Consider the following 27,781-nt stretch of genomic DNA (forward strand, 5'->3'; position numbering starts at 1 on the left):
ACAAGAATCAACCTAGAACCCCCTCCCAGGGAGGTGGATGAAGAAAAATTGGGTGAGGGATGGAGGACGATAAAAGATATGGAAAAAATAATCTGCAACGTATCAAGGGTTCATGAGGGAGGGTGGACGGGGGAGGGAGGGAGAAGAAATGGGGAGCTGATATCAGGGGCTCATGTGGGAAGAGAATGCTTTGAAAATGATGATGGCGGCATATGTGCAAATGTGCTTGACACACTGAAGGAATGTATGGATTGTGATAAGAGATGTAAGAGCCCCCAATAAAAGTTTTTGTTTTTTTTTAAGTATTAAAACCAACGCTGTTCTCCCCGGACACTCTCTTTCCCTAGGCAACCCTCATCACGTCCAGACAGCGAGTGAGCCTGCCACAGATGAGCCCTTCTCCATCCTTCAGATCATCGTCCACATGATTGTTAAGCAAATATTTGCCAACACTGACCTCAGAAACCCTTCTCCCACTCTGCCCTGCCCGAACTTGTCTCGTATCTAAACAGCTCCATCTCCTTAAAGGCCGTCCGTGTCCCAAGGCTTCACATCTCCCGAGTCCTGGGTCTGCCCCAGAACTGCATGTAACACCTGAGCTGTCCAGTGCTTGAAAGTGACCTCCCGGCCCCCTGGGACTGCAGGGTCACTGCCGCTGCTGCCGGACATGTTGCAGAGTCCATGGTTGGTGCAGAGCTGCAGCACAGGCTGCTGTTACACACCGTTCTGAGGTCTGTTCAGTCACCCCTTCTTGCTGCTTCTCTCCCATCCGATTCCATGTGGTTACCTTTGTCCACCCCAATTCTGATCCCAAGTCCCAGCTATGCCACTCTATAGCTCCCTCATGACATCAAACAGTTGGATGAAGTGACCGCACAGCAGCCTTGTGCCCCAAAGAAAGAGAGAAGGTGTATCTGGTATCTGGTTAATGCCTGGTCCAGTGACGGAAGCTCAGTTATTTGTAGCATAAATAAATGAAGTGAGTCCATACGCTCCTAAAAGTCTGCCAAGCAATATCACCTCCACTTTACTGCTCAGACGGAAGAATCTAAGCGCCTATGTTACCTCTGAGACGAAGTATTCTGACTCTGTAAGCGGTAAACTTCACCTGCCCTCACCACCTCTCTCCAAGCTCCCTGGGAAAAGTACAGAATCAGACTTGGGAGAAGAGGCGGCTGGCCCATCCTTGCTCAGCCACACAGGTAAGGACAGTCCTCCCCAGTCTGTCTGCCCCTGCTGCTTCAGGCTGCATTTACAGTTCATGGCTTTCCCTCACAGAGGTGCGACTGCTTGTCCCCATGTCATGTCCATGAGTGAGGAATTTAAAATATGAATCAGGAGTCTGTGTAAATGTGTTTTCTATGGAAACAAGGAATGCAATGCTAATTATTAGAACTTTTTTTCCTTACTGATCTGTAAATCTATTACACACGTTTACAAGAAATGTTGCCCTTTGCCAAGACACTCGAGCTGTGGGGAATATTTTGGGTACTGTAGGGATCTAGAGTTTGTAGAGCTAGTCATCTTCAGGGCTCTGTTACTATCAATTGGTGTTTTTCTCTCTCGGACATTAACTACCGGTTGTTTCTATGTCAACAACTTTACGCAGTCAGAAAGCCCATCTAGGAGCATTATACAATGATACACGTTGATTAATTCACCATAAACCCGAACGTTCCCTTTCCTTACTGTGCTCCTCTGAACTCAGTGGGCTCTCAATTCTTTATCTTGTAGATCTCTTACTCTTTTATCTCATAGATCTCTTACTTTGAATGCTCTCATCTCAGAAACAGGAAGGGGGAGGGGGAAAAAAGGAACATTATGCAGTCAAAAGACGAGATGAGTAAAGTCAGAACATTTGTACGCTCTCCTGGGCTCTCAGGCCATGCTAAGTCCCCTATTCTATCTCATTATCCACAGAAACGGGCTACTGATGCCAAGAGCTCGGAATCGTGAGCGCAGTTCACAGGATAACCTGGAGTGAGGACTTCACCGGTGTCTTGCATTGAGCTAACAAGTTAAGCCTGCAGGTCACAGACAGCTTTAACTAACAAGCAGCTCCTGGTGGTTTTAACTCATCATTGCCCTGCTTTCATGAAACAGAGCCCACAAATAATCATAGGGTTCTAAAGGCAAGTGATGCCACAACCCCATCTACTGGAGAGCTGAAGGCGAGAGCCAATTACTTTTTAAATTAATCTTAGGGTCTAAGTCTACCAAGAACTAAAGAAGACATGAAGTCCAAATGAAAGTATTTCAAAATCAAAAACCTTACCCATATCTTTTCGTCCTGGCTTTTCAAATCGTCTGTCACCCCTAGGAAAGAGAAGATTCAAACCACACTTGAGCATATACAGACTTCTCATCCATGCACCCAATTTCCTGTCTTTCTGCCTTTGTCAATGACAAACCAAATGCACAGTGATTGTCTAACATTTGGAAAAATATAGAAGAGCATAAAATTAAAAACCAAAAATGCCCATTATCTCACCAAAAGTTAACTTATACCAATACAGGGGTGATTTTTTTTTAATCCTGAGAACAAAGCAGCCTGTTGGTCTTTCTCATTAGATACGCTGCACATAGTGTGTGTTCTCCTGTGTCATCATACGATTTCAAAACCTCCCTGACTCTGATGGCCATGCAGCAGAACTGCAGGGCTCCTGAACTGTGAGAGTACCCTTCCCTGAACGTGGACTTCAAACATTTCGTGGGGAAAGGGACTTGAAAGACAAAACTAATTTTTCCATGAACTTTTGAAGCTCCCTTGTAGGAAGCTGCCCAGCTGTGGTTCCTTTCTTCACGGGAGGAGCCCCTCTGAGGGTCCATCGTGAAAAGCACTGTTTGACCCGCAGAGCCTTTGCTTACCTCTCCTCCCAGCTCTGCGAGCGGTGCATTTCCCTGCCGCCACCTCGACCAAAAACACCCTCCACTTCATCAAAACTTCTTTGGTAAAAACCACATTCACCTCGGCCTCGACCTGGAAGAGAGGAAAAAAATGCTACTCAGGAGGTCTGCCCTTGACACTAGAAGTCTCGGGTTGTAGAACTTTCTAGAGAACTTCTAGAAAACTAGAAGTTCTCTGCCTCCTGGAGAGACCAGTGACAGCACAGAGGCAGGCGGGAAAACAAAGCAGCACTGGTCTAAGAACCCGAGTCCTGAACAAGCAGCAGTGTCACGATTCTGCTAATAAAATGCTGATAAACCATTATTGTAAATTAAAGCTTATACTGGATATTTTTTTCTTCCGATGAGAAAGAAATTTTTATTTGGAAGGTTTGTGGAGGAGAGAGTTAAAGTACCAAAGTCAAGCACAAATTTTCAAGCCATGGACCTGACCTCAGGTCAGAGGTGCCTTATAAGGGCCAAGGTGACACCTATGAGAGGCACCTGCTGACCGGTGTCCCTGAGCACACAGGGATGTTGGCCTCCTCCACGCAGATCTCACAGGGCTGACCAGAGGGTGCAGACTCTGGGACTCAAGTGGTTTGCGTTTAAACTAGCTTTTCTTGACACAAATTTGTCAGGCACTATCAATCTGTGACTCCACAATTCTACTCAGAATGTAACCTCATCAAAACCACACAAATGTGCAAATATTATCTAGGAAGATGCGCAATATCATTTAAGAAAAAAAAACTGGATACTCAATGCCCATCAATCAAGGATTGACTTTTTTTATTTTAATCATTTTACTGGAGGCTGTTACAGCTCTTATGATATTCCATACATCTATTGTATCAAGCATATTTGTACATATGTTGCTATCAATCGTCTTCTAAACATTTATTTTCTATGAGCCCTTGGTATCAGTTCCTCGTTTTTCCCCGTTCCTCCCTCCAGAACTGACGTTAAAAAAAAAAAAAAGTACTAAAAAGCGACCCAGTAGAGAGCTAGGCATTCTAAGATGAAGAAGTGGCAATGTGAAGACACAAAAGCCAGGCCCAGAGTCACTCCCGTGACCCGGCCCTCTGACGTGGGAGGGTGCTGCTAAGGGCGTCGGCTGGGTACATACACAGCCGAGTGCTGAGTTGGGGCAAACATGTCCAAAGGAAAGGAAAGGAAGTGACCGACAGGCGCATGAGTGCATTCTACAGGCAAGCACAGCTGTGTTAGGCAGTCATTTCCAGTAGTCAGGTACTATTTTCATTCGGTGGCTGTAATTTAAACAAGTACTAAATCAGACTCCAGATGATCGCTCCTACCACGAACCCAGTACAAAGTCCACAATTATAAGGGGGGGGGGGGGTTGTTAAGAACAATGGACGGGAACGCACAGCATGTCTTTTTTACACCCTTTCAAAATTCTGCATGAACAGATTCTACCCCAGATGAGAACCCTTCTTGTCCAAGAAACCAGAAACCAGGGAGAAACTGATCAACCTACTTCTTGTGGATTTACAAGCAAACAAAGCACCTGTTTGAGACGACCAGCAGGTATTTGCAGCACAGCGCAGGGGATCACTTCAGGCCCACAGTCCAGCACAGAGCAACGCTGCCTGGGTGCTCTTACTCATGGCTGCTGGTCCCACCAGGAAACATGGAAACCCCAAGCTTCCACCAGCACTGGGCACCATCAGCCCTAAGTACCACAGGCCACCAGGGATCCCTGGGTGTGTAAATCTAACTGCAGGTGGATATGCTCAAGTACAGCCCTCTTCAATCTCGCCACGCAAAGCTCTGGAGCCAAGGGTTTTTACTGATCAGTTTGATTGATGACTCTAGCAGCTCCCCTGGTTGGACACTATTCTCCTACAAACTGACAAATCCATTCAGAAAGGAAAGCCATTTGCCACTAAGTCACAGCACTGGGTGACAACACCTGGTCACAGCACCTGATGTGCCTTCATCAGCCTCTTCCCCAGTCACAGGAACTCAGAGTCCACATTCTGAAACCTCGCCACAAGACCATTTAAAAATCTCCTTTTAGAAAGCCCTGCCTCAATTACTCTAGTTGTCCAACACGACCTTGAGAAAAAGCTGTGAGACTCTACATCTATGAGAATGACATCTGGGTGGGTGGGGTGACAGGAGGACCCCGAAGCCTGTCATCTCCACAGCGGCTCTGAGAGACAAGTACGAAGGATGAGCAGACTACCGCTGTGGTAAAAGATGTGCTTGACCCCTAGAAGCCCACTCCCGTGGGGGTGTGGAGAAGTGTCTGCTGCTGACGCACTATCTGCCTGGAGCCACGCCTGTGCTACAGAGCTGCCAGGGACGGCAGGGGTGCCCCAGCACTCATGACTCTCCAGAAGCTCCGGCTCCCACAGCACAGGCCCCTGGGGAAGCAGGGTGTGCTAAACAGGACCAGCTCGATTCTCTCACCAGGGTGACCCTTCTCTATAGCCAGAATGACCTTTCTGGCTCTGAACAGCGGAGCCCTTAGCTCCTCAGCTGTCACCCTAAGGTCTTGGACATGAACCAAAGGTTGCTGGTGTGAACCCACCAGCTACTCTGCGAGAGAAAGCTCAGACTTCAGCCTGGGAGACTCAATGAGGCCATTCTGTGCAGTGCTAGGAGTCGGAATCAATTCCCGGGAAGTGGTTTGGTTTGGGGTTCGGTGTTTGCTGATAGGAGCCCTAGTGGTGCAGTGGTTAAGCACTTGAGCAGCTAACCAAAAGGCCCAGGGATTCAAACCCACCTATCAGTCTGCAGGAGAACGCTGAGACAGGCTGCTGCCTCCCATCAACAGGCCTGGAAACCCCGCGGAGCAGTTTTGCTCTGAACTGAAGTTGAGATGAGTGGAAATCGACTCCACATCAACAGGGTTCAGTTTGGGTTGGTTGTTTTGGGTTGGGTTTTATGCTCCAGATGAGGGTTAGAGAGCAACCACTATGAGAAGTAGTTCAGAAACTAAATGTTCAGGATCTTTGGAACACTGTTCTAAAGTCAAAGAGCAGTGTGTTTAAACTCCAAGCATTAAAGTACCTTAAAGGGGATCCCCCTCTCCTCCTCGTCCCACCGCCACACTGCTCCCGGATGCTCACCTCGCCCTCGTGAGGAACTTCGACCTCTAGGAGGTCCCACCACTGTGCCGCTTCCTCCTCGTCCTGTCAACCGCAGGACAGCGGCACTATTTACAGACATGGAAAAGTTTCTCTGCCAAAAGAAAGAAAGAAAGAAAGGATGAGTGAGACACATGCCTTCCCCCGACCCCACGCTGCACGGACAACATGGCATCCACTTGGGGCTGACTATGACATCACCGCCGCACGACGTAGCTGACATTCCAAACCCCACACGCAGACCACCAGTGTCTTTGCATGACGTTAGGTTCTGTGAGGGACTGAGAAGCTCGGCGCCCACGCCAACGCGACCTGCTGTGTGGAGCAAACACCTACAGGACATGGGCAACGGGCAGAGAGAAAACGCCTGGTCAGAGGTGTGGCCTCAGGAACTCAACTCGTCAGAGTGAGATGGGGTCACAAAAAGCTCTGAGGCAGCAGATGAAGCACAGTTCTATCAGAAGCTTCCCCAAGAAAAGGAGTAAGATGAACTTTTTTGGCCTCACCCACCATAGTAAATAACCAAGATTGGATGTGGTTGAATGGGAGGCTTGAAAATCAAACAAAATCCCAACCACTCAGTCATTAAACTGCCCTCCCACCTCAACAGCCAATCGGGACGAGGGCCACGTACGATGAGGTGGGCGCAGATGGGACAGAAGAGACCTCCCGCCCTTTCCCAAAGGCAGAAGCTTAGCAATCATGTATTTTTCTGGAAAAATATGTAAATATATCCCCTACCTTTAAACGTTATCACATACTTTCAACACTGAGTAGTGTTACTCAAAAAATTCTCTGCAAATTTGGACAAAACAAGACTGTACCTGCTTGCCTTAGACTTTCTTAGACATCCATGGGTACACTCATTTGTTAATTATTTAAGTACACTAATCTTTTTCAAACTTTTTACTGATGTTAAAGACTCTATAAGGACATTTCAAAACCAACAAGATAAACTACTTGAAGGAATAATGGGCTCAAGACATGGGCAATCAAAAACTGCCATGGCTCATAAGCATATGCAAACATGGAACTAGAGAATCACAAGTCCCACAACCATCACTGCCACCAAATGAGCCCAAATTGAAAGACCAAGAGTGGACAGTTGGTCTAGAGATGGGACCTCAGAAGGCAGGAGGCTTAGATAGCGACAGAAAGTGTGCTCGATAAAGTTTTACAAAATGCACAGAACTGAAACACCCCAATTCCACTTGTATAACACTTTGTGAGTGTGCCACACAGCACAATCTGTAACGGCAGAAATTGAAGACAACCTAAGAATCCAATAACAGGTGAGGGGGAAACTGCAAATTTTCTCACACTAGACAGCAGCAATGAACTACAACTACATGTTAAAGGGGGAAGAGTTGCATAACCAAAACTACAGTATGCTACAGCACCCAAAATGCGCACCTACCTATGTAGGCCCTACAAAACCATCTACTGCATGTCGTGCGCAAATACGAAAACACAAAGCAAGAATGAGCACAACACACCAATTGATGATCGTCTAGGGGGATTGAGTGTGGGGAGGAATACAGGCTAGACAATTTCAACAGCATGTAAATGCTTGCTTCTTAAAGCTAAACAAGCAAAACAACCCACAAAACATGCCCTAATACTAAGACAGCACATATTTACATAGTAAACATATCTGTAGTTATAACAATATTCTCATTGTCTGCTCAAGTGAAGCAGCGCGTTAATTTTTGGGAAGGAAATGGCTTCCGTTGCTGGGTGCTGTGCCAGTCATCCTTTCTGTGTGCCGCGGCGGAGCACCGCACCAGCCTCACAGTTGTTTGTTTGGAGCCACTGTGTCGTTCCATCTCATTGAAGTCCTCCTCTGGTTTGTTGACCCTCTACTTTATCAAGCATGATAACCTTCTCCACGGCTGCTCCCTCCTGATACAGGAGAGAAATTCTCACCACCCTCACTTCTTAGGGTGTTCTAGGTGCACTACTTCCCAGGCGGACTTGTTCGTTCCTCGGACAGTCCATGGAGTGTACTCAATGTCCTTCACCAACACCATAATTCAACCAGGCTAATACTTCGCAGGCCTGCCTTCCCAGAGTGTGAGGCACCGGAAAACACTGCCTTAGCACGCCTTACTCCTCTCCTCAGCGCTTTCAAGAGTTCTTTTGCAGCAATGCAATGTCACTTTCTTCTGTGGCTGCTGCTTCCAAGACACTGTACATGCAAGTCAAATGAAACCTTGACAACTTCCATCTTTTCTCCATGTATCACGATGGTGCTTATTAGACCAGTTGTAATCCACACTGAAGTCTACGGTCTTTTCTTTTACCTACATCAGTATGGACTTTCAACAAGCAGGGTTGTAGCACCTGCACATCACAGGTTGTTAATGAGTCTCCCCTTCAAACCAGATGTGTCATTCTTCATCGAGGCCAATTCCTTTGATTGAGTGCTGGAAAAAGGTACAGCCCTGGTGTGCACCTTTCCTGACTTCAAGCAGATCCTCTTGTTCTCATCATTTAAGTGCCTCTTAGTCTTTGCACAGGTGCCACACGAGCACAATTAAGCACTCTGGAATTCCCATTCTTCACAATGCTGTCTATAGTTTGTAGGACCTACACAGTCTAATGCTTTTGCATGGTCAATAAAACAAACATCGTTTTGGTATGCTCTACTTACAGCCAAGATCCATCTGACATCAGCAAAACATCCCTTGTTCCATATATATCTTCTTAACTTGGCCTGATGTTCTGGCATTCCCGGTCTTTAAACTGTTGCAACCATTTCTTAATTATTACCAATTTTACTAACATGAGGTATGGATGACTGGTTTGATGGTTTCCACATTCTGTTGTGTTTCTTTGCGATGGGTACAAATAGGGCTTTCTCCCAGTCAGCTGGTCAGGTGGTTCTTGGTGTAGGCTCTCCTGTGCTGCATCGGTGCGGGGAGGCATGCCCACTGATAGCCCCACGCCTGGAGCCCCATTTTTCACCAGTCTTCAGTGAAGCCTGGCCATCGCCCGTCAATAACCATCAGGTCTGGATCTTCTGTCCCCTATTGAGACGGTCGCAGGCAAACCAATGTGACTCTGTGGATTCCTTCCGATTTCTTTTAATGTTTTCCCGCATCCTTCAATATTTTGCCCATAAAATCCTTCAGAAATGTTGCAACTTTAAGGCTTGAATTTCCCTTCTTTCAGCTTGAGAAATACCAAGAGTTCCCTTCACTTTTTTTAATGGAAAGTAAACAAAAATATAGCAAGATGCCAACTTGGTAACTTGGCAAGAACTCTTCAGCCATCACTGTAGACCAGACCCCTCTGTTACAACAATCAGCACCATGCAGTGCTGATGAGGCTGGGAGACCAGCAGGTTTCCTAAATCAAAATGAAACCAATCTGGTGGAGAAGGGAAGGCCCGAACAAAACACCATCTTTCAAAGTATGTTAATGATAGTTCAGTGCAGTGCTCCCCACACAAAATGCACAGGAGTGCAGAGGACAGCCAGGGTTGGCACAAACAACTGTGGTTACAGAATGCACTGGAAAGACCACTGAACTGTGCACTGCAAACACGTAATTACATGAGCTGTGAATTCTGTCTCCATAAAGGTTGGGCTTTTTTTTAAATTAATGCTTCAATTAACATTCATTTCAATGTTCCAACAAAGCTCTTGTTTGTGCATTTTACTACAATCACCAAAGCTCCTCAAAGTCATCTTCACACTGCCCAAAAAAGTAAGGGAAAAAATCGTCTTCACATTGACACAGCACACCATCAAGAGCGATGCCCTAAGTCCACCAGCTCGCTCACAAAACCATGAGCAGCAGAGGAGTCTGAGGCACAGTGTGAACTGACGAGCTGAATGTTTCTTGAGTCGGCTCTCAGTGTGACAGTACAGTGGTGAAAACGAAGGTTGGCAGTCACTTCTGAAAAACTACATTTTCCTGATAAGGACTCCTCCCAATGCCCCTCACCCTGACAGTTATTAGAGTTGATTCCAGTTGTCCTTCAGAATCTAAAACCATTTCTTTTCCTCCACAAAGCACTCAACAGCCTCAGTCACTAAAACAGAACCTAATCCACTACAAAGGAAGCAACCACACACCAAGGAAAAAAGGCTACTCCACTCCTAAGTAGACAGAGACTTGTAAACAGGAACCACACTGAGCTTGAAGCGGATCCTCGCTGCAGCACTAGTCAGAGCAGTCACACGGTGGGAATAACCCAGGTGTCCGTCCATCAATAACTAGAAGGAAAGGCCAAACCAAATGTTTAACCAAACTCATCAATAAATAAAAGGATAAACTCAACCAAATACAATGAACTATTACTCAGCCATTAAAAGAATGAAGTTGAGATGAGTGCTGTGAACCTAAAAAGTCAGACACAAAAGGATAAGCACCGTATGATCCCATCTAGACAAAGGATCTACAACAGCCAAATGCATGCAGACTACAGTTTATCAGCACTTCCCAAGAGTGGGCACGAAGAAGAAGGGGAGGTTCATTGCTTAGGAGACACCGAGCTTCTGATAAGGAAGTGGGAAAACACGAGAGCAAACAAAGGTGATGGTTAATGAACATGATAAATGTAAGTATGCCAAGAACATGTGAAGAATACTGGAGGAACCAGATTGTTGTTACATACATATTTGCCCCGATCTAAAAAGACAGTAATCAGCTTTAGAAAGTGAAGAGAAGTTGGTTCAGAGAAGCACAGGTCCTAAGGGCCTAAACTCCTCAGGGCCTAAGCAGCAGCTTCCCAATCTCATGTCTCAGCACAAAGGTACAAGGGGGCTTGGGCGGAGGATCAACGCTGGGCACAAACCTGTTCTTCTTCTGTAAAGGGTACAAGAGCCAAGGGCGGCAGGGGCTCCTCCTGCAGGATAGGCAGGAATTCTTTATCCAGAAGGTCTGAAGGTATCTGTGTGGCCAAATACATGAATGACACTGTTAAGACTGATACTGCCCTTCTAGGCCCATGTTAAGGCAGTTCCAAGAAAAGGCACAATACGGATTAAAGCTCATTCACCCCACTGAGCTTCTATGGCACTGACACGTTATATTTAGAGAAAGTCAAGAATTAAACTCCCATCACCCTCACCACCTTCCCACCCAAGCAGCACTCCAGGATTTGACAGCCAGCACCAACTCTGGTAATCCCAGAGCGCCTGCGAGGAGCAATGAGCACTCACAGCTGGAGAGAATAAGGAGCTTTTACAAGTAATTCTATCCGTGCTGAGCAACCCGATTAATCCATTAATAAACTTAAAAGCAAAGTTCAGGCAGACCCCAGCTTATGAACGAGATGTGTGCCCATGTCTTAAGGAATTTGTGAGTTAGTCAAAAGAAGTGTGTATGGTTCTTCACCAGCCTCACTTTAACCCTGCCGGCACTGTCAGAAAACAAATGGGCTTCGTAACCACGAATGATCGGGCAGTTCAAACCCAACAGCAGTTCGATGGTGGAAACATGAGGCTGTCTACTCCCACACAGACTTGCCACCTTGGAGCCCTCTGGAGCTCTAGCCCTCGGAGCTGCCTCAATAGCAGCCAGTTGTTCTGTTTTGAGGGCTCGGTGCTCAATGACTGAAAAACTGCACATGGAAGAGGACTTGCTGAACAATCTGCTTCAAGTACGGACTGGTTCAAAGTGAGGACCAATCCGCATAGCATTAAAGCAGGGCTTCCAGATGGCCAGCACCCCACTCAAAGATGGTGGCCAACAGTTCCACTTGGAATGCATCAGTCTCCATATCCTGGCAGCAATCCAATCTCCCATGCCAGGACTCATTACATCACTCCCAGATCTCCCACTTCAGGGCTTCGTCCAGTGTTGCAGATACCTCAATGAATTACCCCAAATGTACTAAGTCAGATCTATTCCTGTTTCACCAGGACAGAACCAGTTCAAAGCCCTGCATTACAGGGCCAGCAGGAGCTGTCCTTACACCGTTCACAACCTGGTGGCTGCCTGTATACTGAAAAGAGCAGAAATAATAAAATTCTACTCTAAATTCTGTTTGAGTTTGATCATTTGTAAGCAGAGATGTCATGCTGTTTTTAGGTTTTCAACTAAAAATTTTGTAGTCTACTCAAAAAAGGGTATGAACAGGAAAACATGCCCCCTCTTGCTCCTCCTGTCCTCCCCCATGTCAACTAAGAGGAGTGAGAAAGAGAGGGAGGGATCTTTTACTCCTCAACCCATAGCCACTACCTGAGACGGACATAAACTCAAAAGAGGAGCGAGTGAAACAAGTTAGAAAAGATACTCAATGCTCACCGTCCTGTCTTCAAAGGAGCCCTGGTGGTGTGGCAGGTGATGTACTGGGCACTCAAAGGGAGCAAGATGAGGCTGTCAGTTCCCATAAAGAGTCACAATCTTGGAAACCAAAGGAGCTGTTTTCCTCTGCCCTACAGGGTCACTATGAGCTGAAATCAACTGGATGGTTTGGTTGGCTTCTGTCTTAAAGAGAGTCCTTGTGGTATACTGGGTTAAGTGTTGAGCTGCTAATCATAGCTACCCGCTGTTCTGAAGAGGAGGCAGTCTGCACTTGAAAAACTGAGCAGTCTCAGAACCCTAAATAAGGGGCAGTGTGACCATGTCCTAGGGGTCACTGTGATGCAGAAGCACCCACTCGACAGCAGTGGATGGGGTTTCAGCATTCTCCTGTTGAAAACACACAGTGCAAACCTTGGAACAGCTGGCGAACCACAGGTTTAAAAGCAGGGTAGAGAGAAACAGCACAGGCTGATCCATGAACAGCAGCTACACAGCAATCAAAGACTGCTTGGTCCCGCGACTTCTCGTGACCAGTTACAGATTAAGCCCTTGTGAACCAAAAGGTTGGCACAGGCTCTCTTTCAGATATAGCTCACCAAGCCTTTCTTCTTAGTCCGTTTAGTCTGGAGACCTGTCCAACATCCCAAGCCTCCACAGACGAAGAAGGGGTGGTGGCCAGGTAAGAGGTGCACGGGCTGAGAATCAAACACTTCTCTCCCCCAGGAAAGGTAAAATTCCACTGTCCACCATATACATGCCCTAAGTGTTCATTCCCATTCCTGTACTTGTCTCCTGTCTCCTTACCTTGTTGTCTTTAAGGAAAAGTGCTAACATTTCTTCTCGGCCGTAACGATAGTCCGCTAACTTATACTTAGGCAACGCTGGCGAGAGAGGAGGGGATGTGATACTCCCACCACTGGACAGAGCGCGGAGCCTGGAGGAAGAGACACAAAGGATAAGTAGGGGTGTCCAGAGGGCTCTCATGTCTCTGTCATACTCTAGAAAACATTTCCATTTTGGTGCTTTAGACGAGCAGAAAGAAATCCTGTTCCACTCCGGCTACTATCGCCCTTCACTGTAATACAACCTGCTGGCACCAAAGTTCCAGAGCATTTCCCTGCAACACAGTAGACAACTACAGGGCAAGTCGTGAGGTAAAGGGCAATGCAGGCCCCTCTCTGACAGCCACGAGAGTTGAGAAGAGAGGGCAAACACTCTTCCCCATGCATGAAAGTAACGCGGTTGACACTTTTACAACCGGAGACAATGACAACTCTCAAGTAGTATCTGTGGGATTATACATTGGAATAATCACTTCAAAGAATAACTTGACAGTGTCGAATAAAATACCTAATAAAGCAGGATCCACAAAAGTAAGCTATAGATACATATCATACAGAATGTTTTACACAAAACACAGAGCTGCAAACGGGCCTATACAATTATGGACACAGAATGGGAATATAGTGAAAGCATGAAACTCGGCATGGCATGGAGGAACACCAACCTTGGAAAACAGTGGGTTCTCAGCAGGAGGGGTGAGGGGAGAGGGGAGCTAGAGGAGGGTTTACAGAGAGCACGTGGTAATCATGTAAGGGTTTCCAGCTTCGTGACGAATACATGGGTGCTTAATGTTATTTACATTTAACATGCCTATAAAATTTAAACATACATTCCAATAAAATATGAGTTGAAAATTAAAAGTAGAAGAAATAGAAGATGATGTGGACTACTCAGAAAAGGAGGAAAAAAACATACTCAAAACCAATAAAATTACCTCTGAGAAAAGGAACTGAGGAAAAGGGGATGGTTCTGCTTAACTTTAAAATGTTTTCAGGTCTCTTATTTGAAGACGAGAAAGAAACTTCAGCAAACAAACAAACAAACAAAAAAAACCCCTCAAGATCCTACTTCAGCTCTATCGAAATCCAGCAGGAGGAGTGCTAAGAGCAGCTAAGAATCCGGGAACTACCTTTGAGGGTCAATTCAGTAACCGAGATCAACTGAGCTCAAGCGACCAGCGAGCTCTAAGACCACGGAGACGCAACAGAATCCATTCACTAGATGCCGCCAGTTGCTAAGCTTTACGCACAAAAGCAAAAGCCGGGTAATGTCTCACTAAAATTACTATAAACACTTTTATGAAGGTCAAGTGGAGGCAAAAACTTGCACACTGTTCAAAAATGGCTAAAATATTACATGTACTGTAAATATCGGACACGTAAAAAGTAGGAAATACTTTTGAAAAGTTACATTGGTGAGACTGTAGATCTGTAGACTACTTTTTACTCTGTGTTTTCGGCTTCTTCTCCCTCTACTGGGACTTGTTATAACGGAAAATTTCGGACATCAATAAAAGCACCAAACTAGCAAACCATGGCTGAGCCTGCTCCTCCCACAATGCCAGCTAGCCTGCTTTCATGTCCTTTTGAAGGAAATCATGAGCCTGTCATTTTATCAGATATTTTAGAATGCTCCTTTAAAAGGCCTTTTCTTTAACTCATTTTATTGAGGGCCCATACAACTCTTATCACCATCCATCCATCCATATGTAAAGCACATTTGTTGCCATCATCACTCTCAAAACATATACTTTCTACTTGAGTTCTTGGTATCAGCTCATTTTTCCTCCTGCCCCCTTCCCTCACGGACCCTTGATAATTTGTAAACTATTATTATTTTTCATGTCTTACACTGTCTGATGTCTCCTTTTACCCACTTTTCTGTTGTCCGTCCCCCAGGGAGAGAGTTACATGTAGATCCCTGTGATCGGTTTCCCCTTTCTACCCCCACCTTCCCTCCACCCTCCCAGTATCGCCACTGTCATTGTTGGTCCTGAGGGGTTCCTCTGTCCTGGATTCCCTGTGTTTCCAGTTATCTGTACCAGTATACATCCTCTGGTCTAGTCAGATTTGTAAGGTAGAATTGGGATCATGATAGTGGGGGGAAGGAAGCATTAAAGAACTAGAGGAAGGTTATGTTTCATCGGCGCTATATTGCACCGATTGGAGTCTCCTCCCCGCAACCCTTCAGTAAGGGGATGTCAAGTGCCTACAGATGGGCTTTGGGTCTCCACTCCACACTCCCACTCATTCACAATTATATGATTTGTTTTTTGATGCCTGATGCCAGATCCCTGATCCCATCAACACCTCGTGATCACACAGGCTGGTGTGCTTCTTCCATGTGGGCTTTGTTGCTTCTGAGCTAGATGGCCGCTTGTTTATCTTCAAGCCTTTAAGACCTCAGACGCTGTATCTTTTGATAGCCGAGCACCATCAGTTTTCTTCACCACGTTTGCTTATAAAAGGCCTTTTCTTACAAGTTTAAAATATGGACTCTGTTGGTTGCATCTCCAACAAATAGTTTGCTGGTAACAGCTTAGCAAGCGCCTCTGCCCTGTGTCATGTAAACTGATTGTCTGTCAGGCTTCATCAGATTTGGGTCCTGTTTCCCGGCAAGATGACTTCCTATGTACTGGTGCCTTGCTCCCGCAGGAAACATGATAATGCTACCAGCTAATGATGATCAATACTTTAATCTCCAAGTCTAATAAAGTTGCAAAGTAACTTTACTCTATCATTCATTATGTGTCAGCTGGAGCACATATACAACTTATTTTCAAATACGAGTTGGTATACTTACCCACTGGCACGGTTTACAGAAAATAAAGACAAAAGCCTGGACACTTCCACCCCCAACCCTCATTTATTTGCTTTCAAAACAGTGATTTGGCTCACTAGCATCCTCCAAGGGTAATAAACTCTCATTAAGGCACTTCAGACCACGGCAATTACTCTCAACAATGCTCACATTGTCTCATTTTTGGCTGGGAGGGGCCTCTTCAAGCCACTTCCGTTTGGCTTCTGAGTCCTCTTGACAGGGCGTTGGGAGTATGGAGTTTTTCTAGCTGGTAAGTCAAAATGTTATAGGCTCATTTTGTTTTATTTCATACTTCAGCACTGGAGTCACCATTTCGTCAGAGAGCCCAGGTTCTCTCCAATACACACAGAGACTACCAGCTAGGGTTTTCCTTCCACTTCTTTCTTGGGCTTGGAGGTCACTGAGACCACCACGCCAGAAACAACAGGCCCACAGGGCAATGGTCCAACCTTCAGGAACCTTCCCCATGTTCAGGTAGACTCTTTCCTAAAGGCATGGAATGAACATTTGTTGAGAACTGAGGCTGGACTTGTTACACATGTTGTTTCATCTTCACAACACTGAAAACCAAATCCATTGCCATCAAGGTGTTTCCAATTCACCGCAACACTATAGGACAGAGAACTATCCTAGTGGATTTCCAACGCTGTGAATCTTTACAGAAGCACACACTGCCTTGGTCTCTCTCCCAAGGAGGGGCTGGGAGGTTTGAACTGCCAACCTTTAGGTTAGCAGTCAAGCACTTTAACCACCATGCCAGAAGAGCTCCTTAATCGTTACAATAACCCCAATATACCAAATTCAAAACAGGTTAAACAGCTTGTTCAGAAACACAACCAACAAAACCAAGATTTATATCTAGGTAGGGTCTTATGACTGACTACAAGACACCATGACCTTCCCAACAATGTCAATACTTCTCTTGTCTAGCATTGTTTAATATGCACAGATTTTGACTGGACATTATTTGAAAAGGACGTCGTCACGCTTGGTATCATAGTAGGGAGCGAAAGAGGAAGACCTTCGACAAGGTAGATTGACACAGTGGCTGCAGCAAGGGGCTCAAACATAAAAACGATTGTGAAGGTGGCACAGCACTGGACAGTGTTGCATTCGGTTGTGCACAGGGTCATTAAGAGAGGGGACAAACTCAACAGCACCTCACAAGTTATTTCTTTACACAGCTGCCTTAGCCTCAGCCAGTATGTGCCCCAATAACTGCAGCCCATAGGCGGCATAGGAAAGCACTCCTGTGAGTGAAAATCAGGCGATAAATGGATGTATTTGGTCACCATGTCCTCCAGACGCTGACTCTCCTGACCAAACAGCCCTCACTCTTCTACTGCAGCATCAGGAGTAACTCCAGGATTATCTGGTTTGACCAAATGCGTGGCATTTAAGCTGAAATAAAAGAAGAAATTCTAAAGGGCAACAATCACATAAACTCCATTTCGGAAAATGTAGTACGAGACGCCTTTAAGGCAGCCAAGAGGAGGGGAGGGAGGGGAAATGAGGAGCTGATACCAAGGGCTCAAGTAGAAAGCAAACACTTTGAGAATAATCAGGGCAACAAATGTACAAATGTTGACACACAATGGATGTACGTATGGACTGTGATGAGTCTCCAATAAAATGATTCCAAAAAAAAAAGACAACCAAGAGGAAAACTCAACTAGGCCGCTGAATATCCTGAACTCCCATTCTACCTACTTTATAGCATGACAACATTAGAGCAAAATTGTTTCTGACAAAGCAGCTCTCAATTAAACAATTCAAAAGTAGGGAACACGTCTTCTACCCTCTTGTCTCAGCGCGTGAGCACACACGCACACACACGCACACACACACACACACACACACACACACACACACACAAGGCATGGGTCACAAGTAGGCAGGTGCTGAAATCCCTTTTCTTTTTTTTTCCTAAAATGCTTTCTGAACAGGTCTTCCTAGTCTTTTCTAAAGTATACCACTGGAGAACATCTGATTTAGTAAGTCACATAAGACTTTCTTTTCCTCTTTTTAAAACCTGGGATGCTAACTCATTCCATCTTCCCGGAGGTCACTCACTCACTTGCTCCGCAATTCCAAAGATGAACCTGGCTTCGGCCAACAAGTAACAAGTGCGTATGTGCAGTGCTCTAACCACCACAAGAGAACAGCAGTGCTGAAGACAAAACATGCAAACAGATAAACCTAACTTAGCAAATGGATAAACAACGTGCTCTTGGAGAAACAAAAGGGCCTACCTCTTGGTGCAAAGGAAGAAAGGGTCTGTAAAGGTAAGACTCCTCAGGGCAGCCTTGGCTCCCCAGCCTCCAAGACAGCTGTCTGCAGTGTGTGGATACTCCAAATTGGAAAGAGGCTTGAAAACTGCCGCTGACCAGGACTGCATCTTATGGAAGGTTATCATAAACAGAACTGTGTCCCTCTCCAAAGCATGTGAGCTGTTCTACACGCTGCACATCCTAACCTCCATGTCGTAGAGACAGGACCAGTAGCTGTTATGCTAATGTAGAATGCAAGCTACAGGTGAATTTGAGTCAATAACGCTACCATGTAAGAGATTAAGCTCGTGGACAGGGGAAAGGACTTCCTGCCACAACGAAGACTGAGATCCGGGGCATGCACGTCCTTTGGATTCTGAGACAATTCACACCAAGAAATATGACAGTCTTTCCAAGGAAGGCTTGGGTCCACGGGCACTGAAAGAAGACAAGAGCCTTCCCCTAGGGCTAGCAGAAAGAGAAGGCCTGGCCCTGCAGCCAGCACCCTAAATTCAGAATTAGAGCTACCTAAATCATGAGTTTTTGCTCATTAAAGCCATCCATTTTTAGTATTTCTGCTATAGCCTAAACAAGAGTCTTCCTCTTTTTAACTGACCTTCCTCCCGAAGCTGGTCCCCCCTGCTATCAATCTATGGTACAGTGAATTAATATGGTCATTACAGTGAATTGCTGAACCTTGCTGGTAAGTAAAATGCAGTAGGTGGGTGGTTAGAACTACACTGGTAAAGTTTTGCTGAGATGTTTGACCCCCTCCTCATATGAATCGGCCTTGGGCAGTTGAGGCTGGTATAATCCCCTCTCCCCTCCTGGTATTAGAGGTGTAGCACCTCGACAGCTACACCCCCATCCTCCTTGCAGTGGCTCCAGGCTCAGAGTCAGAGAATTGTATCAAAGAACAAAGGAGCATGGGAAGTGACATGATTCTTAAACTGTTCCATGTTATTACAGTAATGGCTGAAAGGAGTTGGGGGGAGAAAATCGACATTGGGAATGACCTGGAACAAAAGTCATGTGGGTGAAACCAGATAAATGATAGGGAGTCAAGGTCATCTGGTTCCACCCCGACAGAAGTCCAAGACTATAAGAGAGAGATATGGGGATATTGTGAAGGTGTGAGAATGTTTTAAAAAACGGTTCCATTAGACATACACCCTGGGAAACCCTGTGGGCAGTTCTACTGTCCGACAAGCCCGCTCTGTATGACAGACTCCAAAGCAATAGGTTTGTATTTTATGGAAAGAACATTGAAGGGTAAAAGTATTGGGAGCCCCGCCAGGAAATTCCCACAGGCAGACCTACGGGGAACTATGGAGAACACAGGAGGGTTTGCAATTCAAGGAAAAGCCTGCAGGAGAAAAATGGCTACCACCGTTTGTTTGTTGTTTTTAACTTCAAACAAGCTGGTTGCCTTTGGGTACACTGAGGCAGGAAAAGAAGAGTCCCTTTCCAGGACAGTATGTTAGAAAGGAGCCAGCAAGTCGATTGACTGGTCTGGTCCTTTGTAGGACTCTAGTGTGTCAGTGAGCGGAAGGATGGGGGGTACAGCAACGAATAGACAGGTTAAGCGTGGACATGTTCCACTGGTGTTGACCTCGCCCATGGAGGTTAGGGTGACAGAGAAGGGGCTGGCTGGTGCGGTGCAGAGAAGTGTATGGGCTTGGCTGGTACACACTGACCGAACAAGGCACAGGGGCTAGGGATGTGCTGCCCAGAAACTGGCCAAATGGAAAGGAAGATGTTTGAGATCAGGAGCTAGTGTAAGTTTCTACTATTCGATAACGTTGGGGACTGGACCTTGCTTACAGATACAGATGCTCAAAGATCCAACTGGAACAGAAAATTCTTCAAAGGAAGGAACATGCTTGCCTGCTCCGATTTCTGGTTTGATAGGCACAAGTAACTTAAACAATGGCGATCTAAAATAAGGGGAGGTAAAGGCAAGAAGTAGCTGACTTACAAGTTTCTGGTGTGTGCTTGGACTTGAAAAGGGGAGATGGAAGAATCCCTACCGCATAGGGATTTGGGAGGAAGGCGGAGGGGAGAGATGCTGCCAGGATCACTAGATTCAGTGGGATTGGCAGTTAGCAGAGTAGTGAGTGTAAAAGCTAGTTGTACAAACCATACGGTGATGAGTAACCTAAAGGGGAGAGGGGCACTGCTGGACTGAGTACAGAGGCCAAATCAAATGGCCCTTAGGGGGTCTGCTATGCGGGTACCTCATAAGGCTCAGTAGCACAAGAGAACGTTCCCAGTTCAACCTTATCAAACACATGAAAGGGTGAGCCCAGACCATTTCTGAGAGCCTGACCGATCAGGTGGAGCCCTGGCGAACTGAATGGCTGTTCCTGAGTGGCCTCACTCTGAGGACCCTTTGCCCTGTTGAAGGGAGGGATACAGTAACTCTTCAAGTATAAAAAGGCCACTGCCACTGGCTAGCAGAGTCAGGGTATGACCTGCAGTGCAATTCCTTAACATGGCCCAGAGTTCTGCTCATGGAGTTTGCAACCTAGTCCATTGGTAGAAGTATGCAAATGAGATGCTTATGGCACACCAGGAGGCTAGACAGCTTGCTAATCATCAACATACATGGGACCCTTAGGGTGGGATCAATGTGTATGGAATGCTAATGAGGGGACTGGTCAGTCTTGCCATCCGGCTAGGCTTCAAGTGAGCCATCCCAGAGTGAGAAAGATGGACCACCACCCCACCACCACCAAGAAGACCTAGGAACAACCACGGGTTCTGGACCTGGGGTCTTTGTGCTGGGTGGGGGCCACCTAACCTAGGAGACAGAAAAAAGAGCGCTGTAATACCAGAAATTGCAGAGACCAGAAAGAATCAGAGACAGAGAATGGCAGCAGCAGAACCAGGAGATGGGAAGGAGGCAGCGGGGTAGGTATGCTGACCAGGGAGCTGAGGAGTAAGAGCTTTGTGACACCTGCCCAAGCAAAGCAAAGAACAGGCAGAGGGGAAGGGCCAGAGCGAGACCCACTGCAGGCACAGCTGAGAATAGGCTGTCCTGATCCAAACAGTATTGTGAGTCTTCATGAGCCTGAACTGTAAGCTGTACTCCCCTCATCAGCCCCATGTCTATGCATCCTGTGCAGTTATAACAACACAATGTCAACCCCAACCTTAAAATAGTGTGCCATAGGAGGACAGGTGATGTCAAAAATTTGTTAGAAGTGGAAAGGGAGGTACATCTGACTTCTCCCAATTTAGAAACTGGCCTTTGGAGGTGGATGCTGATGGTGATTCTCTCCCCCTTCATCAAGTCAAAGGAGGTCAGGCATCTCCTCCACACCATTTTTACAGTATCCAAAGCACATGAGACGAAGTCTTTTCAACCTCACACTGAAGGAGCATTCTGGGTGGATTTCTTTCAACACAGATTTGTCCACTTTTCTGGCACTCCATAGTACAGTCAATATCCTTCACCAACACCAATAATCCAGATGCATCAATTCTTCGGTTTTCCTGATCCATTGTCCAATTCTCACGTCAATGTGGGGCAACTGCAAGTATCATACCCTCTGTGTCAGGTGCACCTTAGTCCTCAAAGTGCCATCTTTGCTTGCGAACACTTTAAAGGGGTCTTTTGCAGATTTGTCCAATGAAACACGCCACTTGATTTCCTGTCTGCTGCTTCCAGGGGTGTTTATTGTGAGGCGAAAGAAAAAGAAAACCAGAAATCCCTGGCAACTTCACTATTGCCAAGGTACTTCTCTCTCTCGGATCCAGTTGTGAAGATTTACAAAGCAAGTGACGCTATGTTCCAAGAATCAGGTTACATGTGTCCTGACTCTATAAAATGTTAGTAGAGTTTTTGAAAAATTACTTTTGGCTAACTCCACAAGTGGTGTCTCTCTGTTCCCTCTAACACAAAGGGATGCTGGGAAATCTACCATACGCTGGATTAGAACTTTAATCAATTGTATTTTCACATAAAAAAGGTCTGGGGGTACGTACATATAAATCAGAAGCAGCTACAAAATCTAGATAAAAGCAACAGGGTAGCATACAAATGGTTTATAAAATGAGCTCGACAAATTTAAGACCGATTGGTAAAGAAAGGTGAGATGTGGACAGAGATTTCACTTTTAAGAGTCTTCATGTGAAATATTTTTTACAAAACAAAAACTAAAACTGTGTGTGTGTGTGTGTGTGTGTGTGTGTGTATCTAGAGGACTAGTTTAACAAATGATGGTACATCCATTAATACAACCATTTAAGATAATTACAACATTTATTAATATAAAAGATGTTTAGATCTTAGTTTTAAAAATCCAGTTACAGACTGTACAAAACGATCTCATTTGTGTGAAAACATATGGACATGCTACACAAATAAGCAGACATAAAACCACCTAAAAGATGCACCAGGGTATGCACAGTGGTTCTCATGCATGGTAAAGGGATAGTAGGCATTATCATCCCTTGGCTTCCTTGTCATCCCTAATATTTATACAACTATGTAATGATTTTGAAATAAAAAATTATTTTCAGAAATGTCAAGTAGTAACTCAGATTACAGCACAGTTGAGGGCAACATGTCCAAAATAAATTCTTGAAGTACAGGCGTTGTAACAGTTCTTAAAAGTTCCAATAGTGACTTCGCCTCCATCACCAAATTCTCCCTCGAAGAGTTAAAGAATTACGTATCAGAACAAGTGCACAGTACAGGGCAGAATGATGCAGAACCCCTAAGGGGTCACTACAGAAGGGTTGCGTTGTCTATCAAGTCATCACACTGAACAATCGGGAACGTGTAAGGCCCTATTCCCAAGTATCTGCTTTACATAGTACTGCCTCCGAAATGACCAAAGAGGTTGTTGTTCAAGATTTGACTGGAAAAAGGAACTATCATTATTCAGCCACTGAAGAGAGGATCTTCAATCATCAACTTGGGAGAGGGGAAAGGAAGAAAGGAAGGGAAGAGTCACACTACAAAGTGATGAATCTCAAAATTCCATGAAAATTCCATATTCGGGGTCCAAACACATCTGTAAGAGACTCAAAGGCCAATTAAGTGTTATTGTGCAAATGTTACACTCCATTCTCAATGGGCTTGTCTGCCGGTGGCCAGTGTGATTCTGGGCCCTTGCCCAGTCCACCCATAACGTCAAATCTAAATGATAATACAATCAAAACCATGCTTTGAAGGCCTACAACTAGCAATCAAAGTAACCCTGGCAGAAAATACATACACATAAGACTGCCTGCTACCAGTTATACTCATTTAATTGCCTCTCACCTACCCCCACCCCTCACCCCCTGAAAAAGACAAGCTAATAATGTGTTGGGTGATGGAGCTATGGGGAGTGTTGATCTCTTGACATTACATAACCAGACCAATATTTTTTTTTCTTTTTTCAAATTAAAGAATGCAGTTGTTTACCAAACAGGATTACTTCCTGGACTAGCCCCATTGCTCTTAACTGAACACAACACTTACCAAAGTTTTAAAAACCCAACCCCCACCCCAACACCTCCACCAGCCCCTTAGTCCTGTGCAGTTGCCTCACATCACGTGGGATGGGATTGTGAACTCACCATTCAGGCCCAAAGTTCAGTGTCTGCGTTTCCGCGGCCATCCTTTTCCGTATTTTTACAATAAATTTATATGGCAAAACCTGAGAGAGAGAAAAAGAGAGAAAGGCCTCCATCCGGTCAGTCAGTCAATGTTAGATGCAGGTGCCCAGCCTGGAAGGCACATGTGTTCCACTGCTGCTCCTCCCATGCAGTCACCAGAACTGGGGTAGTCGAATCCCACCCACACTGAGATAATTTCCAAAACCCCAAACTACACCTACTGCTGGCAAGGAAACTTCAGTAGGCCCATGCTGCAGGACACTAAAGACCCCATTACAGCTCCTTCTTCAGCCAAACAAGGGAAACCAGTGGAGAACAGTATGTGCCCCTGTCATTCCCTCCACTGCCTACAATGGCTGGCTCTCCCATAAGCAGGCATCAGTTCACTAGGAGGCATAATGATGCACCTGCCCTGATCATCTCACATCTTCAGCAGCAACTCTCCTCCTTCTCAGCTTGGCACTTTGCACTCTGGTGAGTCTAGAAGGGATCATCTCAGACCACCAAGTTAAAACAATAAGCTAAGGAATTTCAGGAGATCATTTCAAAAGCCACTTTAGGGAAGACATCAGAGCTTAGAAAAGGGAAGTTAGTAAAGAGCCCTGGTGGTGCGCTGTCAGTGAAGTGCTGGGCTAACAGCAAGTTTGATAGAGGCAGCTTTCTGCTCCCAGAAAGAGTTACAGCCTCAGAAACTCTAGAGAGGTCCCTATGAATCAGAATCCACTTGAGGGCACTGGTGTGCTCTGCTGTGAAGTCTGAATATTGCACAGTCTCTCTACAACGCACTGCCTCTGTGCACACCATCTAAAACTTAAGAAACCTGAAAGGGGTCTGTCTACCCCAGGGAAAAAAAGGCAAGGTAAAGGTGTGCTAATGCCCAGAGGTGGCCATTAATTTATCCCACTCCTTCAGTAAGAATTCCTGGCCTAAGATCAGCCACGCGGACGTGTAGTGGCTTCTCTGTTCTTGTATGGCCCAGGCGCACACTCACTAAGAGTCAAACAGGAACAAACTCGGTGCCCACCGACCCTTATATAACTATGATTGGAAGGTAACAGGACACACGGAGGTTTCACGTTCTAATCTCTCCGATCAGGACACTTCTTATACCAGTGGCAGTTGTGTCACAGATGTCTTTGTCCACTACACAAGGGCAAGCTCGGTGGCTAACTGCTCATACTGTCATCCTTTTTCTATCATGTTGTTGATATTACCCATTTCTAGTGACAGTTTAAAAGATCAGAGCGGGGGGCAGGGGTAGGAAGAGGAGCAGATACCAAGGACTCAAATAGAAAGTAAATGTTTATAAAATAATGATGGCAGCATATGTACAAGTATGCTTGATACAATTGATGTATGGATTTTTATAAGAGCCCCCGATAAAATGATCTTTAAAAAAAAATTAAAAAGATCATCGTGTGATTCTGCATCAACAGTTCATTGCAAAGAAGCAGTAAAGGGGGCATTAGTAAAGGCCATCACTGCAAGAGATATGGCTGCAATCCGGCCCTGTCCTGGAAAGCAATGGCGTGTGCGTTACAGGACTGAACAGAGCAAACACTACAACACAGGGGAGCCATGTTACAAATGCTACGATGATCTGCACACTGCACAGCCCACGGAGCCACATGCTGCCGCCCTGAGCACCTCAAAGGGGGACCCTGAAACGGAGAGTGTTGCACTCTGGATCTTCCCAGACGCCAAGCAACTGAATTCATAACTGATAAACGAATAGTGGAGCCTCAGGAACAGTAGGAGTTGTGATAGCACGAGGGTAGAGGGAAGGTGGAGGGAGAAGGGGGAACTGATTGCAATGATCGATGTACACCACCATCTCGGTGGGGAGGGGGAAGGTAGGGGACAACAGAAGCGTAGGTGAAGGGAGACAGCATCCGGTGTAAGATAGGAAAATAACAATTTATCAAAGGATCACGAAGGTGGGGAAGGGAGGAGAAAAAAGAGAAGCTGATACCAAGGGCACAAGTCGAAAGAAAAGGTTTTGAAAATGAGGATGGCAACATATGTACAAGTGTGCTTGATACAACTGCTGTGTGGACTGTTGTAAGAGCTCTAAGAGCCCCTCATAAGATGATTTACTAAGAAAAATGAAAGAATCATGGCGCACTCTCTTGGGAAATGTTACAATAGAAACCTGTACACAAGTGTTCACTGCACCCCTCCTTCACAGTAGTCAGAAGGCAGAAACCATCCAAATGCCCATCAATAGCAGGGGATAAATGGAATGTGGTATATACAAGTAAGTGATCCATATATACAAATTTGTGGGAAAACGAAATTAAAAGGTAAGGAAATTTTTCCACGAACTTTTTGAAGCCCCACCAAGTATAACTACGACTACTCAGCCCTAGATAGAAACGTGAAGTCCTGATGGGTGATACCACAACAACACTGATGAATGCTGAACGAAGTCTGCCACAAAAGAACAAATAGTATATTTGGCCTCACATTAAAAAAAAAATAGCACACACAGAGAAGCGAATGTCAATGGAACATGACTCCATCTGACAGGCATTGCAGTGTCCCTGTGAGGTGTTCTGGAGACAGCCATCGTGCTCAGTAAAGCAGACGGTCCAAGAGAAACAGGATGAGCCTGGAGGAGATGAGCTAACCCAGCGGCGGCAAAAAGCTGAAACTTGTGAACAGTTGAGAGGATGGCGCAGGACCAGGCCGCGCCTCATCCTGTTGTATGCAGGGCCACTATGACTCAGAACGGACCTGCTAGCCCCCAACCATAAAATTATTTTTGTTGCTACTTCATCACTGTAATTTTGCTACTGTTATGAATCAGGCAATCCCTGTGAAAGGGTCACTCGACCCCCAGAGGGGTCATGACCCACAGATTGAGAACTGCTAGCTTAGAACATGGTTTCCAAATGAAAATGACTTTGTAATGAGTAACTGTCTGACAAGCCTTCTGAAACCTAACAAAGCGCATCCAAACAACTCAGTTATCAAATGACGAGATCCCTGCCACTCAGACTGGTCTTCTACGCCTACCTTCTCCTTTATGAACCAGAGCAGAAAGTCTCAGCCTGGTGACAGTGGAAATGGACAGAGGCACTCACAAAAGTCAGTCAATCCCCAGACTGCTCTTTCCAAACCTGTTTAAATGGGCCCCAGTCTAAGGTACTTATAGGTGTCGGAGGATGGCTAACACTGTGCCGCCGAATTATAAATTAGTTGGACTGGAAACAGCGCCTGATTTTGGAATACACTTCAAAGGATGTGATGACACACTGATAGGAGCAGCAGGCTTTGTCACCATTTGAGTCTCTCCTAGCCAAATACTGACAAAGCAAGCCCCTGAGGGGTTGTGACCATGGGGAAAATGGCTCCAGGGTATCAGCAAGACAGGAGTTGGAGCAGACTCTGAAAAATGGTTTCTCTGGGCTGCATTTGCTTACTCATCTCCCTGCCTCCCTCCTATTAAGCCAGAGCACACACACCCCAAATATTCTCCTTTCTACCTTCCCTCAGAGTGCCCCTGGGTCAGAGCCCGAGATTTAAACTGGGCGACACTGCCCTGGACTTTCCTTTACAATGGTGACTCCAAAAATCTTAAAAGACAAAACTAAGTATAGCCGGAAAAGAAGCCATGCAGACAGTATGGAGTGTATGTGGGGGGAGGGGGGGGAGAAAGGTGGGCAGGACAGAATTCTAAGGAGAAAAGCAAAAGACCCCTCCCACCCACAAATTTTAAAATGGCCCGAGGATGGGGAAGAAGGCCTCCCTGCGGCTATGATTGCAGATGGGATTTCCCCTGCCCAGACATCTCATTGCCTGCGGCTCCCTGGTCAGCCGCAGAAGCCCTGAGCCCTCAATCTGTTGGTTCTTCAATCCCTCACAGCCAGCCATGCAGTGTCACATTCAGTCACTCCCCACTTCAAGAGCCCGCTGGCCCACTCCAATGTTACAGTCCTTTAACTCAGGCCAGGACAGCCACTCACAGTC

At 45.8% G+C, this 27,781-nt stretch overlaps 1 protein-coding gene across 3 annotated transcripts in view; it reads right to left on the reverse strand.

Annotated features, from left to right (window-relative positions):
- Positions 1-27,781, reverse strand: part of GIGYF2 (GRB10 interacting GYF protein 2) — a 105,480-nt gene that overhangs the window by 57,438 nt on the left and 20,261 nt on the right. For all 3 annotated transcript variants that reach the window (XM_075530348.1, XM_075530346.1, XM_075530347.1), the window contains 6 exons: positions 23,771-23,850; positions 13,068-13,197; positions 10,810-10,905; positions 5,988-6,099; positions 2,869-2,980; positions 2,276-2,316 (listed from right to left, as the gene is read on the reverse strand). In XM_075530348.1, the coding sequence (XP_075386463.1) occupies positions 2,276-2,316; positions 2,869-2,980; positions 5,988-6,099; positions 10,810-10,905; positions 13,068-13,197; positions 23,771-23,811 (532 nt within the window). In that variant the 5' untranslated portion in view covers positions 23,812-23,850. The remainder of the gene's footprint in view (positions 1-2,275; positions 2,317-2,868; positions 2,981-5,987; positions 6,100-10,809; positions 10,906-13,067; positions 13,198-23,770; positions 23,851-27,781) is intronic.

Source organism: Tenrec ecaudatus, chromosome 13, assembly GCF_050624435.1.
Source record: "Tenrec ecaudatus isolate mTenEca1 chromosome 13, mTenEca1.hap1, whole genome shotgun sequence".
NCBI lineage: Eukaryota > Metazoa > Chordata > Mammalia > Afrosoricida > Tenrecidae > Tenrec > Tenrec ecaudatus.